Here is a 16806-nt window from a genome sequence, read left to right as displayed (position 1 = left end):
AATATGTATAAAACATTCAAAAATATTTATATTAAAAAGATTGCACAATTAATCTTTTTAATCGCTTGACAGCCCTAGTTTTAATGTTATATTCCTTACATTTATACAATGCTATATGTGGACTGTAATGTCTGCAATATAGTTTAACAATCTAGAGCAGAGACTAGATCTTCTAAATTTTGTACAATGGCAGGCAATTTGTTGGAGTTCAAATATATCTGAGTTCCATTACAAGAGTCCCTCTGTGCTAGGTGCTTGCCCCAAAGAGATAATCTGTCTAATGCAGGGGTGTCCAACCTGTGGCTCCGGAGCCATATGCGACTCTTCAGAAGTTAATATGTGGCTCCTTGTATAGGCACCGACTCCAGGGCTGGTGCTATAGGTGCCAACTTTCCAATGTGCTGGGGGGTTCTCACTGCTCAACCCCTGGTTCTGCCACAGGCCCTCCCCCCACTCCACCCCTTCCCACCCTCCTCCCTTGAGCCTGCCATGCCCTCGCTCCTCCCGCTTCCCCCCCGTCCCCAGAGCCTCCCACATGCTACGAAACAGCTGATCAAGAGGTGCAGGGAGGGAGGGGGAGGCGTTGACTGGCGGGGCTGCCGGTGGGCAGGAGGCGCTGGGAGCGGGGAGCTACTGTCATATTACTGTAGCTTTTTGCAATGTACATTGGTAAATTCTGGCTCCTTCTCAGGTTGGCCACCCCAGTCTAATGGGTAACAATGGAATTTTGACTGCTAGCACCTGCATGAGATATTTCTTTAACTACCCTACTTAAATATAGTACACTGTGTATGTGATAACTAAAATCATGGGTACTCTGCACAAACATTCCAGATCGCCAGCGAATAATGATAAATAAGAAACCAGATAACTCAGTAGGCAACAATGACATGAATGCTAATATCTTTAGTTTAGGCTCTTGTGCCAGCAAATGAAAAGATGATTTGAGATCTTAAAGGATGCAGTGTAAAAAAAGAAGAGAAGGGACGGAGAATCAACTGTAAATTTGGAATATAATAATTATTTGCTTAAAGTCAAACTAACAAGGGAAGATTCAGAAACAGTAAACAAACTGGGTGTTCAATTTTGTAATCTTCTGATTTATCTGGCCTCCAACACTGAAAGCAGTGTCTTTTCTTCCAACTAAGTAGGGGGTACTGGAAGACAGTCAGGGAACAGGGACAGTGATTTTAATGTGCTCGAAACAGAAAGAGCACAGTAAGACTTTAAAAGAAAAGAAAATTATTATAGTGAACAAGTCTGGCATACCAGCACATGCCAAAGCCGAACCACTGTTCTTCCTCTGCACAGGTTACAAAATGTATCCTGAGCTACGCACACCCTCTCTGGTTGAGGCACTGTTCAATAACTTACTCTCCCTAATCATGTTAGCACTCAGGAGGTAACAATTCAGGCAGGAGGTAACAATTCAGGATGTTGGACAGTAAGAGCAAGAGCATGGTTGGAGGAAGAAAAAAGGAGTGAGAGAGATGGATAAGTCTATTTCTATGAGGTGCTAAGAACTCATCGCCCAGTGAAGTTAGTCAAACAATGTCTAGTGCTTTTTTTCATGACTTTAGTGGGAGCTAAGGTTGCTCAGCACTTTGCAGGATCAGGCTGTCTGAACTGGTGGAAAACAGAATTAAAGTGCATATATTAAAATGCACAATATACCTTTATTTTAGTAAGACTTTTGACACAATCCCACATGACATTCTCATAAGAAAACTAGGGAAACGTGTTCTAGATGAAGTTACTGTATGGTGGGTACAAAATTGGTTGAATAAACCATACTCAAACAATAGTTATCTATTAGGCAGAGTTATTGTTTACATCAATACATTTGTAGATAGCTCACTAAACCAGTCTGCATATGAGGGAGGAACTGCAGATTTCCATTTTCTCAAAATAACTCTTTTGACCACTAACACAGTTACTGCAATTTGTTTCCTAATGTTAACTTGTAATACCAACTCATCCAGCACCCCTAAAATATACAAGCTTGGAAAAGAAAACAGTGACAAAGTTTTTGAGAGAGCACAAACTATAGCATTCCAGAACACATGCATTTTCTGACAGGTACACAGAATAGTGTACTTGACATGTGGCTGTTTGCATCTCCAACATTCACTGTGTGTTGCCCATTTAGCCTTAAACAATTGTTCTGGAGTCCAGTGTACCTTTTTAATATCTTGTTCTGGAAGCATCACAAGGATAAAGAACTTGAAGTATCTTTCACATTAACCTAGATATCCTCCCAGATTTCTGTTGAGATGGTGAAGATAAACTCTTTTCCCCATTTTTCTTTGAGACTGAGATTAAGAGGGTACTGCAAATCATTAAGTCACCTATAAGTAATTCCTACGAAGTGACTTTTGTTTCCTTATTTCCTAATATGTTCTTCTAGAGATGAGATAATTGAAATAGACGAATTATTCCCTATTCTTGCATGAATCCTTGAGCATAGCCACTGAAAGAAGAACTGTGAAACAGCAGTAGCTGATATTTGTTACACATGTAATTGAAGGAGATCAATCTATCATCTTGTATTTTATCTTTAATTTTTGTTAATCCTTCTTCTATCCAAATTGCATGGATGGAAAGTGTGAGGTTGGCTTTGGTCCTTAGGCGTGGGTTTTTCCACAGTGATACAAGAAGAGATTTAGCAAGACTGGATGATGTAACTGTCATAATATGTTGCAAGATGCCCCATGAAGTTGCAAAGATTAAAATTTTCCCTATGGGTGTGGGTAGCCTCTCTATGTATATAAAATAAGGGAGGGAAGCAAACAGCATAGCTAAACTTTTTTGAATCTCAAACCAGACTCGCGTGTATTTAAAGCCACCGGAAGAGAACCACCTTACAAAAGGACACATTCGGAATTCTAGATAATATAGATATAAATCTGGCAACCCAATGTCTCCAGTTGCCCAAGTTTTTAGGGTATTGTGTGACAAATGAGGATGTTTTTTATCCCATATAAATTGCATGATCATCCCACTTATTCGAGCAAAGAGCGAGGGAGAGACCTTGCAAGGCAACAGGCTAACAATATAAGTCAATCTTTGGCAGATATTCATTTTGACTATTTCTCTTCCCCCAGTAAAGGATAGAGGGAGGAGATGCCAGCTCTCTCCATCCTTTGAAATTTCTTTTAATATATAGCCCATATTTATAGAAACAATTTTGGGAAGATTAGGACAAATCTGAATACCTAAATAAGTTATTTCCTTGTATATCTGAAATGGAAAATGCTGAAACTGAGAAGGATCTGGTCTTTTGCATATATCTATTGCTTGCAATTTATTCCAGTTAATGTAAAAACCAAAGATGTCAACTATACGGGACTGATAAGAAGGGATTCTTTAACAGTACAAAAACGTCATCAGAATATAAACTGATTTTGTGTTCTTCCCTGTTTATAATCAACCCTTCATTGTCTGAGTGCTGAAGGAAATACATTGCCAGTGGTTCAAGAGAGCAATTAAAAAGGAGTCACATCCCTTTTTTTAGCTGAAGTATGGCAGAAATAATTCCATTAATTTATACTAAATTAATATAGTTGTACACTTGGCTGGCAAAAACGTATTAAATCTTTGTTTGCAGAGTGGATAAAAAAGGTGAGTTGACTAATTAATGAAAGTTGTATAATACACTGACCCAATTCAGGAATATTGGTCCAAATCCGAATTTTTTTTAGGACAGCCGTTAGATAAAGCCATTCAATCTTTTCAAAGGCCTTCTGCACATCTAGAGATAAGGCTATGGAGGGAACATTTGATATCTAAATTTTCTGGATCAAGTGATCAATTTTTCTCCTATTATCAGCAGCTAATCTTGCTTTAATGAAACTACTGTGATTTGAGTGTCTATTGATGGGAAGATGGTGTTCAGTCATGTCATTAAAATTTTTGCAATTATTTTGCAATCTGTGTTCAATATAGATATGGGGAGGAAGTTGTGACCATCTTTTTTGTTCTTTGATATTAAAGCAATTAAAGCAGTTCTCATTTCATGAGACATGGTTCCTTTTTTGGAATGTTTCAATGAAGACCTTTGAAAGAACAAAAAGGAGTATTTGTGGCACCTTAGAGACTAAAATTTATTTGATCATAAGCTTTCGTGATGAAGTGAGCTGTAGCTCATGAAAGCTTATGCTCAAATAAATTTGTTAGTCTCTAAGGTGCCACAAGTACTCCTTTTCTTTTTGCGAATACAGACTAACACGGCTGCTACTCTGAAACCTTTGAAAGAACAGAAGATGCTAATTACAAAATGTTTTGTAGAAATCTGCCAGAAAGCCATCCATCCCAGGAGCCTTGCTGGAATTCATATTTTTTTGTAGCCTGTTCAATCTCTTATTTTGTGAAAGCTTTGTCCAGAAACAATTGTTCGGAAGTGGGGTATTAAAAAGTTAGGGTATTAAAAAGTAGGCCTGCAATGAAATGATCAAATGTGTTAGAGTCAAACTGGTTGTCTGATTTATATAAAGCTTGATAGAATTGGTTAAATTGATTATTTATATCTGTTGATTCAAGGATGGCACTCCCGTCTTCTTGTAATAAGGAAGAAATATTGTTGTTGGCTAGTTCCATCCTAAGTTCTATGGCAAGCAGCTTACGTGCTTTATCTCCCCATTCATAATATCTTTGTTTGACTCTGTTGAGTGTCAGTTTGACTTGGTTGGATAAGCTTTCATTATATTTATATTTGGTATTGATTAGAGGACATAGAAGGTTTTAATTATTTGGGTTAATCTTGTGCATTCTCTGAAACTCACCTACTAGACAGAAAGTCTAGTAAATTGAGTCTCTCTCTCTCTCCTTTCGGGTGGCATACTTTATGCATTCACCCATTACAGTAGCTTTCAGAGTTTCCCAAGAGATGGTAGCTGAGGAACTGTGTACATATTTTCTTGTACAATGTTAGAGATGACTGAATCAACTATGGAAAATGTTTTTGCATCTTTTAGTAGCAGTGTTCAGGTTGCACCCAGAAAATTTCAATGAGGTACAATCAGCTTCTATGGTAAGTAGGGTGGTTGCGCGATTAAAAACATTAACCGTGCAATTAATCGCATTGTTAAACAATAATAGAATACCATTTATTTAATGTTTTCAACGTTTTCATATATATTGGTTTCAGTTACAACACAGAATACAAAGTGTACAGTGCTCACTTTCTATTTATTTTTGAATACAAATATTTGCACTGTAAAAAAAGAAAAGAAATAGTATATTTCAATTCACCCAATACAAGTACCATAATGCAATCTCTATCATGAAAGTTGAACTTACAAATGTTGAATTATGTACAAAATGTAACTGCATTCAAAAATAAAACAATGTAAAACTTTAGAGCCAACAAGTCCACTCAGTCCTGCTTCAGCCAATCGCTCAGATAAACAAGTTTGGTTATATTTGCAGGAGATAATGGTGCCCACTTCTTGTTTACAATGTCACCTGAAAGTGAGAACAGATGTTCGCATGCCACTGTTGTAACCGGTGTCGCAAGATATTTATGTGGCAGATGTGCTAAAGACTCATATGTCCCTTCATGCTTCAACCACCATTCCAGAGGATATGCATCCATGCTGATGATGGGTTCTGCTCAATAACAATCCAAAGCAGAGCAGACCGACGCACGTTCATTTTCATCATCTGAGTCAGATGCCATCAGCAGAAGGTGGATTTTTTTTTTTTTGGTGGTTCAGGTAGTGTAGTTTCAGTATCAGAGTGTTGCTCTTTAAAGACTTCTGAAAGCATGCTCCACACCTCGTCCCTCTCAGATTTTGGGTGGCACAACAGATTCTTAAACCTTAGGTTGAGTGCTATAGCTATTTTTAGAAATCTCACATTGCTATCTTCTTTGCGTTTTGTCAAATCTGCAGTGACAGTGTTCGTAAATCAAACAACATGTGCTGGGTCATCATCTGAGACTGCTATAACATGAAATATATGGCAGAATACGAGTAAAACAGAGCAGGGGACATACAATTCTCCCCCAAGGAGTTCAGTCACAAATTTAATTAACACACTATTTTTTTTAGCACTCATCAGCATGGAAGCATGTCCTCCAGAATGGTGGCTGAAACATGAAGGGGTATACGACTGTTTAGAATATCTGGCACATAAATACCTTGCAACACCAGCTACAAAAGTGCCATGCGAATGCCTGTTCTCACTTTCAGGTGACATTGTAAATAAGAAGCAGGCAGCAGTATCTCCTGTAAATGTGAACAAACTTGTTTGTCTTAGTGATTGGCTGAACAAGAAGTAGGACTGAGTGGACTTGTAGGCTCTAAAGTTTTACATTTTTAAGTGCAGTTATGTAACAAAAATATCTACATTTGTAAGTTACACTTTCATGATAGAGATTGCACTACAGTACTTGTATGAGGTGAATTGAAAAATACTATTTCTTTTGTTTATCATTTTTACAGTGCAAATATTTGTGATCAAAAATAAATATAAAGTGAGTACTGTACACTTTGTATTCTGTGTTGTAATAGAAATCAATATATTTGAAAATGTAGAAAACATCCAAAAATATTTAATAAATTTCAATTGGTATTGTATTGTTTAACAGTGCGATTATTCGTGATTAGTTTTTTTAATCGCAGTTAATTTTTTTTTTAGTTAATCATGTGAGTTAACTGCAATTAATTAACAGCCCTAATGGTAAGTATAATTGGAGCACGATATGAAATTAATATATTATCAATAGTTGCTTCTAGGCATGCCGGAATCAGTTCTGAGTACACAAGAAAAATGTCAGTTCTGGAGTAAGACGAATGTACTATGGAGAAATATGTATAGTCATGCTCCTGAGGGTGCCTCAGTTTCAAAATATATTTTAAATCAAGTTAATTCATTAATAATGAGGGTTGGCCTATTGTGCTTTGTAACTGGATTTGTCCAGATGCCTATCTAGCATAGTATTCCAATTGCTTCCCAGCATTACAGGACTGTCTTTTTTTATTAGAAAGATTGTCTGCAGTGTTTTTGAAAAATTCAGAATTACCTCCACTTAGATTGTTAATGCTTCCTAAAATTAGCTTTTTGAAATTGATACAGCCTTCAAGAAGAATGTATCTTCCTTCAGGCTCAGATAAGTCTGTATACATTGAAAAGTTATACTTTTATGTATTAGAATGGATGTGCCTCTGCTCTTAGAATTCAATGATGAATGATATTCCTTCTTGATTCTACTGGCATCTATTTCTGCTAGATGAGTTCCTGCAATAAAGCTACCTAGCACTTTTTTGATCTGTGGTGTATCAGAATTTTAATTCTCTAATGGAAATGCTTGGAAGAAATATGAGGATGTCTGGTCAGACATGAAGCTATTGCATACTTTTGCAATTTAGTATATATTAGTCCCTGATACTCATAGGTTATGGTCTCGCTTATTTGTCTGTTTAGTCACTTAAATAATTGATCTCCTGCATGACCTGAATGGGGGTTCAGGGTTTTTTGTTCATTTTTGTTTTTTTTCCAGGTTTTGTAAATAATGAATGCTGAATTTTGTTTTTTATAGGATATTTCCATCTTGTGCATGTGTTTATATTTTATATAAAAACAATAAAAATAAAAGTTTAGAAGAGTAGTTATTAATGGTACATTGTCAAACTGAGAGGACACATCTAGTGAGGTCGTAGAGGGGTCTGTTCTAGGTCCAGTACTATTCAATACTTTCATTAATTACTTGGCTAATGGAGTGAAAAGTCTGTGTTTAAAATATATGCATGACACCAAGAGACAGGTTGCAAGCACTTTGGAAGACAGTATTAGAATTCAAAACAACCTTGAAAAATTGGCCAGAAATCAACAAGATGAAGATCAATAAAGGGCAAAATGCTACACTTAGGAAGGAAAACACAAAATAGGGAATAACTGGCTATGTCAGTGGTCCCCAAACTTTTTGTGTCGTGACCCTCCTTACCCATAATGGAACCTCTCCATGCCCCACAGGGAGCTGCGGTTGGTAGCTGGGGACAGGAGTGGGGGTCAGGGACTACAGTTCAAGCTGCAGCTGCGTCCAGGAGCAGGGCTGCAGCTGGGGCCGGGACCAGGAGCGCGGCCATGGCTGTGAGCCGAGGCTCAGGCCAGGGTGGAGCTGGGAGCAGAGAGGGGCTGGATGGTGCTCCCTCCCCTCCCCCACATAGGGGCTGGCCCAGGCCCTGCTGCACCCCATTGAACATTCCTCTGTGCTCCCTACAGGGGTGAGCCCCACCGTTTGGGGACCACTAGGCTATGCAGTAGTATTGCTGAAAGGGATCTGGGCATTGTTGTGGATCACAAATTGAATATGAGTCAATATGTGATGAAGCTGCAAAAAAAGACTAACATTCTAGGGTGTATCAACTGGAGTGTCGAATGTAACACACAGGAGGTAACTCCACTGATCTACTCAGCCCTGGTGAAGCCTCAGCTGCAATACTGTCTCCAGTTCTGGGTTCCATACTTTAAGAAAGATGTGGACAAATTGGAGAAAGTCCAGAGGAGAGCTATAGAAATGATGAAATGTTTAGAAAACATGACCTACGAAGAAAGATTAAAAAAGCTTGGTATGTTTAATATTGAGAAAAGAGGACTAAGGGGGGAGAACTGATAACAGTCTTCATATATGTTAAGGGCTATTATAATAAGGACGGTGATCAATTGTTCTCCATGTCCATTGAAGGTAGGACAAGAAGTAATGGACTTATTCTGCAGTAAGGGAGATTTAGGTTAGACAGAAGGAAAAACTTTCTGTCTATAAAGATAGCTAAACATTGGAACAGGCTTCCAAGGAAGGTTGTGGAATTCCTGTCATTGGAGATTTTTGAAAAAAGGTCAGACAAACACCTGTCAGGGATAGTCTAGATATATTTGGCCCGGCTTCAGTGCAGGGGTCGGACTAGGTGACCTCTTGAGGTCCCTTTCTGACCTACATTTCTATGATTCAAAACTGTTTTGTTCAAATGTGATACAATTGGCATAATATGACATGTGTCTTTACCCTTACATATGTACTGTTAAAACTGTTTCAGAAAAGTTTATTAATACAGTACATGTTTCCTGCTAAAGTCCTCAGCCTTAATTATTCATAGTAAAAAAGTCAGTGTTGCTGTAGTATTTTTTTCATTCCCATTTATGGTGCTGCAGGTGACAAAGCGAAGTCCCAGAGGGTCAGCTGCATCTGCAAAATCTATACCCAGATTTCACTACTGAAGCTGTATTTTTGCTAACATAATACTGCTTCTCAAAGTTAAAGAAAATTCTGAAGCTGCTAGAAATTAAGGACTTTGATGTAGAACATCAAAAGAGTAAAAATAGCATATTTTAATTAACACAGCATGAGATTTCACCATGTTCCTCCCTATGAGGGGGACTTCTTGCATGGATTTTTCCTTGTAAAGTGACATTTGAAAGCAGGCAATTGCTGGTATTAGTGCAATTATATTATTTAAACAGAATATCTGATATTTATTTGGAGCATAGGAAACACTCTTTTCACAAAAAAAGAATTTTAACTAGTTTATAAAATATACAGAGCATCAAAATGCACATCACAGCACCAGTTACATGAGACAATAAGCTGCTATGGTAGATACTTACATTTTCAGTAAGAGGGAGACTATCTATCCTCTTAGTCAAGTTCTGAAGCTGAGCATAATACCAGTCCTTTTCTTTCTCTTCCTTTTCAAGCTCAGCCAGCAATAGAGATCTATTAAAAAAACAAAATCAGTAAGTTTCCATTAACAATTATAAATAAGGCTGCGAGTTTGTCATGGATTCTGTGACTTTCCGTGACCCTGTGACTTCTGCAGCAGTCGGTACGCCTGGCCCGGGGGCAGCTCAGGGATGTGGCAGGCTCTGGGAGGTGCTTGCCTCGGGGAGCTTCCCAGAAGTGGCGACATCCGCCTGGCTCAGCTCCTGGGCGGAGGCATGGCCATGCAGCTCTGCGCGCTCCCTCAGCCTGCAGGCACCGTCCCCCGCCACTCCCATTGGCCGCAGTTCCCAGCAATGGTAGCTACGAAGCCGGTGATCTCAGCAGAGGCAGCGCACAGAGCTGCCTGGCTACACCTCCGCCTAGGAGCTGAGCAAGGTGGACGTCCCCACTTCCCGGGAAGTGTGGCGCCAAGTAGGGAGCCTGCTGGCCCAGTCAAACCCCCCACCCCCAGCACGAGCGGGGGTCCTGGGCTGTGCATTGCCACCTGCACCCCTCCAGCACCAGCGGGGGTCCTGGGCCGTCCTCCCTCTCCCCGAGTCCCTGCGGCACCCCCGGGCCAGTCCCCACAAGATTTAGTCAGGGGTATATAGTAGAAGTCATGTACAGGTCATGGGTTGTAAATTTTTGTTTACTGCCCCTGACCTGTCCATAACTTTTACTAAAAATACCCGTGACTAAAACATAGCCTTAATTATAAATATGGCAGCAAATACACAGTAAACCTTGATATATACATAAAGTGTCAAATTGAAAAGATGAGACTTGGTGATGAAGGAACTGAACGAGAAGTTCAGAGACCTGTGTTCTGTTCTTCTGTCCCTGGCTCTGCTGTGTGACTTTTGGCAAATCATTGGAAATGCTCTGTGCCTTAAGTTCCACTGTAAAATGGAAGTAGAATACCTCTCTTTCTTTGTAAAAGCACGGTGAAATCCACAGATGAGAAGCATTATATGAAAGGTAAGTATTATTAGATCTGTGCTAATTTACATCCTGTGCAATCCATTTGAGACCATTTTATTTTCTCTTTTTGGTGGTATACTTCTCCCAATGTAGCAAACTAATTACCTTTTTAAAAAATAAGATACTAGCACTAAAAGAAAATCTATATACCTCAATCCTCCATTATAGCAAAGTCCCCAAAATATTTGCTGTCTCTGTACTATCCTGTTGTCTCCTCCCTCCCATTCCAAATGATGGATTCAAAATCAAATAAATTGATTAAATGGTGATTACAGACAATTTCTTTTACATTTATAAGTATTTATAATGAGTTAATAAATTATAGATATTTACAAGCATGTTACAGACATGAGTAGTATGTGTTATAGATGGTTATAAGCACAATCTATAAAATTGATCACCCATTTATTAAGTTCTCTTTATTATTCTTTTTATGAAATATAATTTTATTCCAATATAAAGTGTGACTATTTTCTTTCCTGCAATTCCCTATAGTTATTATATGATACAGGCATACAAAAATAATAATTTCAAGGCCCTGATCCTACAACTAGATCCATACAGGCAGACCCCACTTCGATACAAACCTCCACTGAAATCAGTCTCTTCTAAAAATCTACTACCGATAGTTTCTTCTAAAAGTCTCTCCTGTTATTACTTTTCCCTTCTGAAATGCTCATATTGCTCTTTGACAGACATTAGAGAAAAGGAAAAAGGTAATTGTAGGTCCAAGTAAATCTGTCTAGTAGACATTTCAGATGAATCATTGCTCCAATAGGTAGGGTTTTCTCAATCTAAGTTCCTATAAACATATTGCAGTGGTTCCCAAACTTTAACAACCAGTGAACCCCTTTCACTAAAATATTAAGTCTTGCGAACCCCCTCTAAAAATCAATATTTCCAGGTATTTTCTCCTTTACCTGAGTATAAATTATAAAAGCAGTGATCTTGGAAATATAAAATTTGTTTTTATGCCATGCTTATCACCCACTATTTATTATTAATTATTATTTATCGTTACAGTATTTTTATTACATTATGCAAATGGCAACACTCGTCCAAGATCTCACTTTTGTAGCTTGCATCACTTTGAATAAGCCTGTTATAAGACAAGGCTCCTATGTTTCATCCAGGAGTATCAGATGTGAAACAGCATGAAGGTATTTAAGAAGCCAACTCAAAGAGTTCCTCCTATACAAGCATTCAGGTCTGGAGCAGTCCAGGCAAACAACGCACATTACAACAAAGCTTAAACTTGTTCTTCATAATAATTTTAAAAACAATACTAGCTGCCTATTTAATTTTAAAAACAGCAAAAAATATCCACGTCCCTTTCCATTTCTTATAAGGAGTCTTGAAGTTTAAATCTCCTCAGTTTGATAGATATGCTTGCTTTGATTTGCTTAGCTCTTGGAAGTCCAGGGGCTCTGGGCTGCTGGCCCCATGCTACCTGGGGTCCCTAGAGACAACTCTGTCCGCCATTAGGGAATTTTTTTCCGGAGAACAACCTGTAACATTTTGCGAACCCCAGTTTGGGAACCACTGACATATTGTTAACTTTATCCAAATAGTAATGGATATAACCTTCCCTAATATAGCAACTATTCAGAATTCACTACTTAACGTTTCAGTATATCTAGACAACTGGACAAAAAACTCTCCAGGTGATTTATTTTAAAGCATTAAGTGAATACAGTATTCATAAAAAGGTACTGGACTGAAAAGCCTGAGAACTGAAGTCAGCTATTTAACAATAGGATAGGACGTTAACATATTAATTTGCCTGTTATTTTCCTTTCCCTAGCCTGTCTCTTTCTCTCTCTGTCCTTAGATTGTGAACTCCCTGGACAGGACCCATGTTTCTTCTTGAATCTTTGTCAAGCACAGAGCACAGTGCGCGCACTACCATAAACAAATGTTTTTAAACCGAACAGATAGCAGTAGTACAAGCTCCTTCTACTACCCTGCCAATGTTTCCATGCTGACCTGGACCTGATTAAGCTTCCAAGCCTAAGGACTAATTTAGAACAGTGTTCAACCTATGTTTTAAAATAGTTATGCTTGGTATTCACCACACTGGCAAACTGTTTAAAACCTGCTTTGCTGACAAACTCAATATTAATTACAGAAAGCACCTTAGCCACAAGTTACCTTAACTGGACTCAGAATGGAAGCTTTGCAATGGTATCTAGATCACATTATTAATTCCCTAAACTATCTCCTGCTGTTGTTTTCTAATTCATGGATACTTTGGTGAAACGGAGAACAATACCTACTATGGAAATGGCAAGCTTTAAAATATCTGAGAAAACAACAGGAGCCTGGTTATTTTGGATCTTTTTTAATGGCCTATATAACAAGGATTATCTGGAATTCCCAAATCTAGCATAAAGACATCCATCAAAAATGAATTGTAACCTTAATGACAGCCGTATTAGTCTTAAAATAGATTAACGTGCAGCACACTATTCACCTAGCTGTTTTCCCCCTCATTTTAGACCCAAAAGACTGGGGCACTGAATATATTTAAACATGAACCTGATGAAATCTCTTTCCATATCACATTGTTGTAGTTTCAGTTAAGCTAAACCAGAATTGCTCACACAATACCACAATAATATGAAGATAGATAAGACAACACATTTAGACAGACAGGTTTTATACTCGGATTAGTGAGGAAAAGACAAAAGAGGGTACTTATTCTAGTGTTGCAGGAAGGAACAGAGGTGACAGTTGTGAAGTGAGATCTACAAAGGTGCAATTAATTCTGTCTTTAAAAGCAATTTTTATTTTTAAAAAAATTTTCTGCAATTCAGGTAATTCTCAACTACTGCTGACTATAGATACATTAAGAATGCAAACAGAAAGATTACCTGATTCGGTCTACAGACATCAAATTATTTGTAGTAAAAAATGTGTGTGTAGAAGATATACTGTTTTTAGAATCTGCTTGAAGATTTATCCACTGATGTTTCTTATTGACAAGAAAGAAAGATTAACAAAACAAATGATGGAAAGCAAAAAAGGGAAGCTAATGCCCAAACAAAATAAAGGAGAGAATAAAGATGATGTACAGGGGGAAAAACAGCTCCTACACAAGTAGTAGCTGTGTCCCCTTAAATCCTAAAAGATGGTTCAAACAAGATTTGGAATTCTGTACGCTAAAATGCAGACATCAAATAGTGCACACAGGTTGTTAAAACAACAAGTTAGCTTAAATGACTTCTAGTATTTGCCCCATATTTTAAAGGTTTTGATGTACTGAAGCATTTTTGAATGTCTTGCCCAGTAATCTTTTGAAATCCCAAAATTATATTATGGATTAAACATCAACGGAGGTAAGGGAAATCTCTAAAAATATTTCAGATACTAGAAACAGTTTTGTTCCCCCTTTATTGTTCTCTCTCAAAAATGGTAAAATAACTACATGATCCTCTTTGATTCAGAGGCAAAAGTTAATGAGACTTTACTAGTAATACCTTGCACAGTCTATGAAGCAACCAGCATGTAATGCTACAGAAGATACAGAACAGCTGCAAGCGCACATCATTTCTCTACCTGTCTAACCTCTGCATAAACAGGACAAGTGCATCAAAAGCCAAGAACTCATTTAATAGGCCAATGGGCTGCCATCAAGTTAGCTTCACATTTTAAAGAACGTTTTGCTATTATTTGGATGTGATCTTCTGAGCAAGAAATCATTGTCAAAATTAAGTCTCATACTTTATGTATAAAATTTACCAATGCAGTTGAAATTGTTGATTATGCACTTGATACCATAAGAGTTCTACACTTGTGGCAAAAAGCACATTTGAATATAAAAACTATACTCTACACACAAAGATCATGTAAGGTAGACTTTATTTCATGCTTTTATATCAGGAGTCGGCAACCTTTCAGAAGTGGTGTGCCGAGTCTTCATTTATTCACTCTAATTTAAGGTTTTGCGTGTCAGTAATACATTTTAACGTTTTTAGAAGGTCTCTTTCTGTAAGCCTATAATATATAACTAAACTCTTGTTGTATGTAAAGTAAATAAGGTTTTTAAAATGTTTAAAAAGCTTCATTTAAAATTAAATTAAAATGCAGAGCTCCTCAGACAGGTGGCCACAACTTGGGCAGTGTGAGTACCACTGAAAATCAGCTTGCATGCCTCCTTTGGCACTCCTGCCATAGGTTGCCTATCCCTGTTTTATATATTACATTTGCATCACTACTCACATAACCACAGAAAATGTGAAAATGGCAGAGGTGCTTAATGACTTCTTTGTTTCAGTTTTCACCGGCGTGGATGGCATCCAGACATCTGGGAAGGCCTAGTCCGACGCGGCTGGGCTACTCTGCTCAACATGAGTCAGAGGCCTAGAGGCTGGGGGGACTGAGGATTGCCCAACATGGGTCTAGTCGCTGCCCCTGGTTTACCTCAGTGCCGCTGTGAAGAATGTACTTACTTAGCCTTCTTATGCCCCATAGACGGGGAGCAGTGCTGACTAGTTGAAGGCACTGGGAGGTCGCTGCGCAGCGATGCGGCGGTGCCTAGTGCTGACTCAGAGCGGCGCGCCAGAGCTGGGGTCAGCACCGACTCCATGAGAATGTCCTGGAGCCTAATGTCTCTTTCTCTCTTAGTCCGCGGTTTAAACGACTTGCAAATTTTGCAGTGATCACTGATATGGGTCTCACCCAGACAGCGTAGACAACCTGCATGCGGATCACCTCCTTGGTATAGATCACCTGCAAGTGTTGCACGCCTTACAACGCGAGACGTTGGGCATGCCCCGGCCTGGGTACTCTAACTAAATGAACTAACTGTAACAGCTAACTAACTACAGATACTAGCACTGAACGAACGAAAAGTTCTGGGGACGAGCTACAGCAAAGCTGGAGCAACACAGTTCCGTTGCACCTTCACTGGCGGCAAGAAGGAACTAAGAGTGGGGGGGAGCATGCAGCTCTCCTTATACCACGCCATGGAGGCACCACTTCAGCGGTCACTGGGGTGCTCCCCCTACAAGTACTGCTAGGAGAAAAACTTCCGGCACTGGTGCACGTGGCGAGCACGCACACCTATTGTGGAATACACATGAGCAATCACATGAAGAAGAACGATCAGTTGTATACATACAAAATCGGAAATGACTGATTAGGAAGGAGTACCGTGGAAAGGGATCTGGGGGTCATTGTAGACCACAAGCTAAATATGAGTCAACAGCACAATGCTGTTGCAAAAAAAGCGAACATCCTTCTGGGATATATTAGCAGGAGTGTTGTAAGCAAGACACGAGAAGTAATTCTTCCACTCTACTCCGCGCTGATTAGGCCTCATCTGGAGTATTGTGTGCAGTTCTGGGCACCACATTTCAGGAAGGATGTGGACAAACTGGAGAGAGTCCAGAGAAGAGCAACAAAAAGAATTTAGGTCTAGAAAACATGGCCTATGAGGGAAGATTGAAAAAACTGGGTTTGTTTAGTCTGGAAAAAAGAAGACTGAGAGGGGACATGATAACATTTTTCAAGTGTATATAAAAGGTTGTTACAAGAAGGAAGAAAAATTTATTTTCTTAACCTCTGAGGATAGGACAAGAAGCAATGGGCTTAAATTGCAGCAAGGGAGGTTTAGGTTGGACATTAGGATAAACTTCCTAACTGTTAGGGGGTGGTTAAGCACTGGAATAAACTGCCGAGGGAGGTTGTGGAGTCTCCATCATTGGAGATTTTTAAGAGCAGGTTAGACAAACACCTGTCAAGAATGGTCTAGATAATACTTAGTCCTGCCATGAGTGCAGGGGACTGGACTAGATAACCTTTCGAGGTTTCTTCCAGTTCTATGATATGATTATTTGAAATGTGAGGCTTTGGACATCAAAAAATATTAATCCCTAGAAACACTTCTATTGACATGAAATAAACTTCCAGCCTCTGAAATTAAATTCTTTTCAATATTTTATTGATGTCAATGTAAAAAAACAGAACTAGTATATCTGAAAAAAATATTGCAGTAGTTATATACTACTTTAAAAACTACATGAAGATTTAACTTAAAGGAAGTAGAACAAAATAGTTGTATGAAACATAAAAAATGTGCCAGATACCTATTTAAATATAGGAGGTACAAAGATAAGAGATAAAAC

At 38.6% G+C, this 16806-nt stretch overlaps 1 protein-coding gene across 2 annotated transcripts in view; it reads right to left on the bottom strand.

Annotated features, from left to right (window-relative positions):
* APC (APC regulator of Wnt signaling pathway) overlaps positions 1–16806 on the bottom strand; it is a 200229-nt gene that overhangs the window by 89361 nt on the left and 94062 nt on the right. For both annotated transcript variants that reach the window (XM_077817310.1, XM_077817311.1), the window contains one exon: positions 9604–9712. In XM_077817310.1, coding sequence (XP_077673436.1) covers positions 9604–9712 — 109 coding nt within the window. The remainder of the gene's footprint in view (positions 1–9603; positions 9713–16806) is intronic.

The sequence above is a fragment of the Eretmochelys imbricata genome, chromosome 5, assembly GCF_965152235.1.
Source record: "Eretmochelys imbricata isolate rEreImb1 chromosome 5, rEreImb1.hap1, whole genome shotgun sequence".
Lineage (NCBI taxonomy): Eukaryota > Metazoa > Chordata > Testudines > Cheloniidae > Eretmochelys > Eretmochelys imbricata.
Note: the sequence above shows the minus strand (reverse complement) of the source record. Positions and strands in the feature narration are given on the sequence as shown.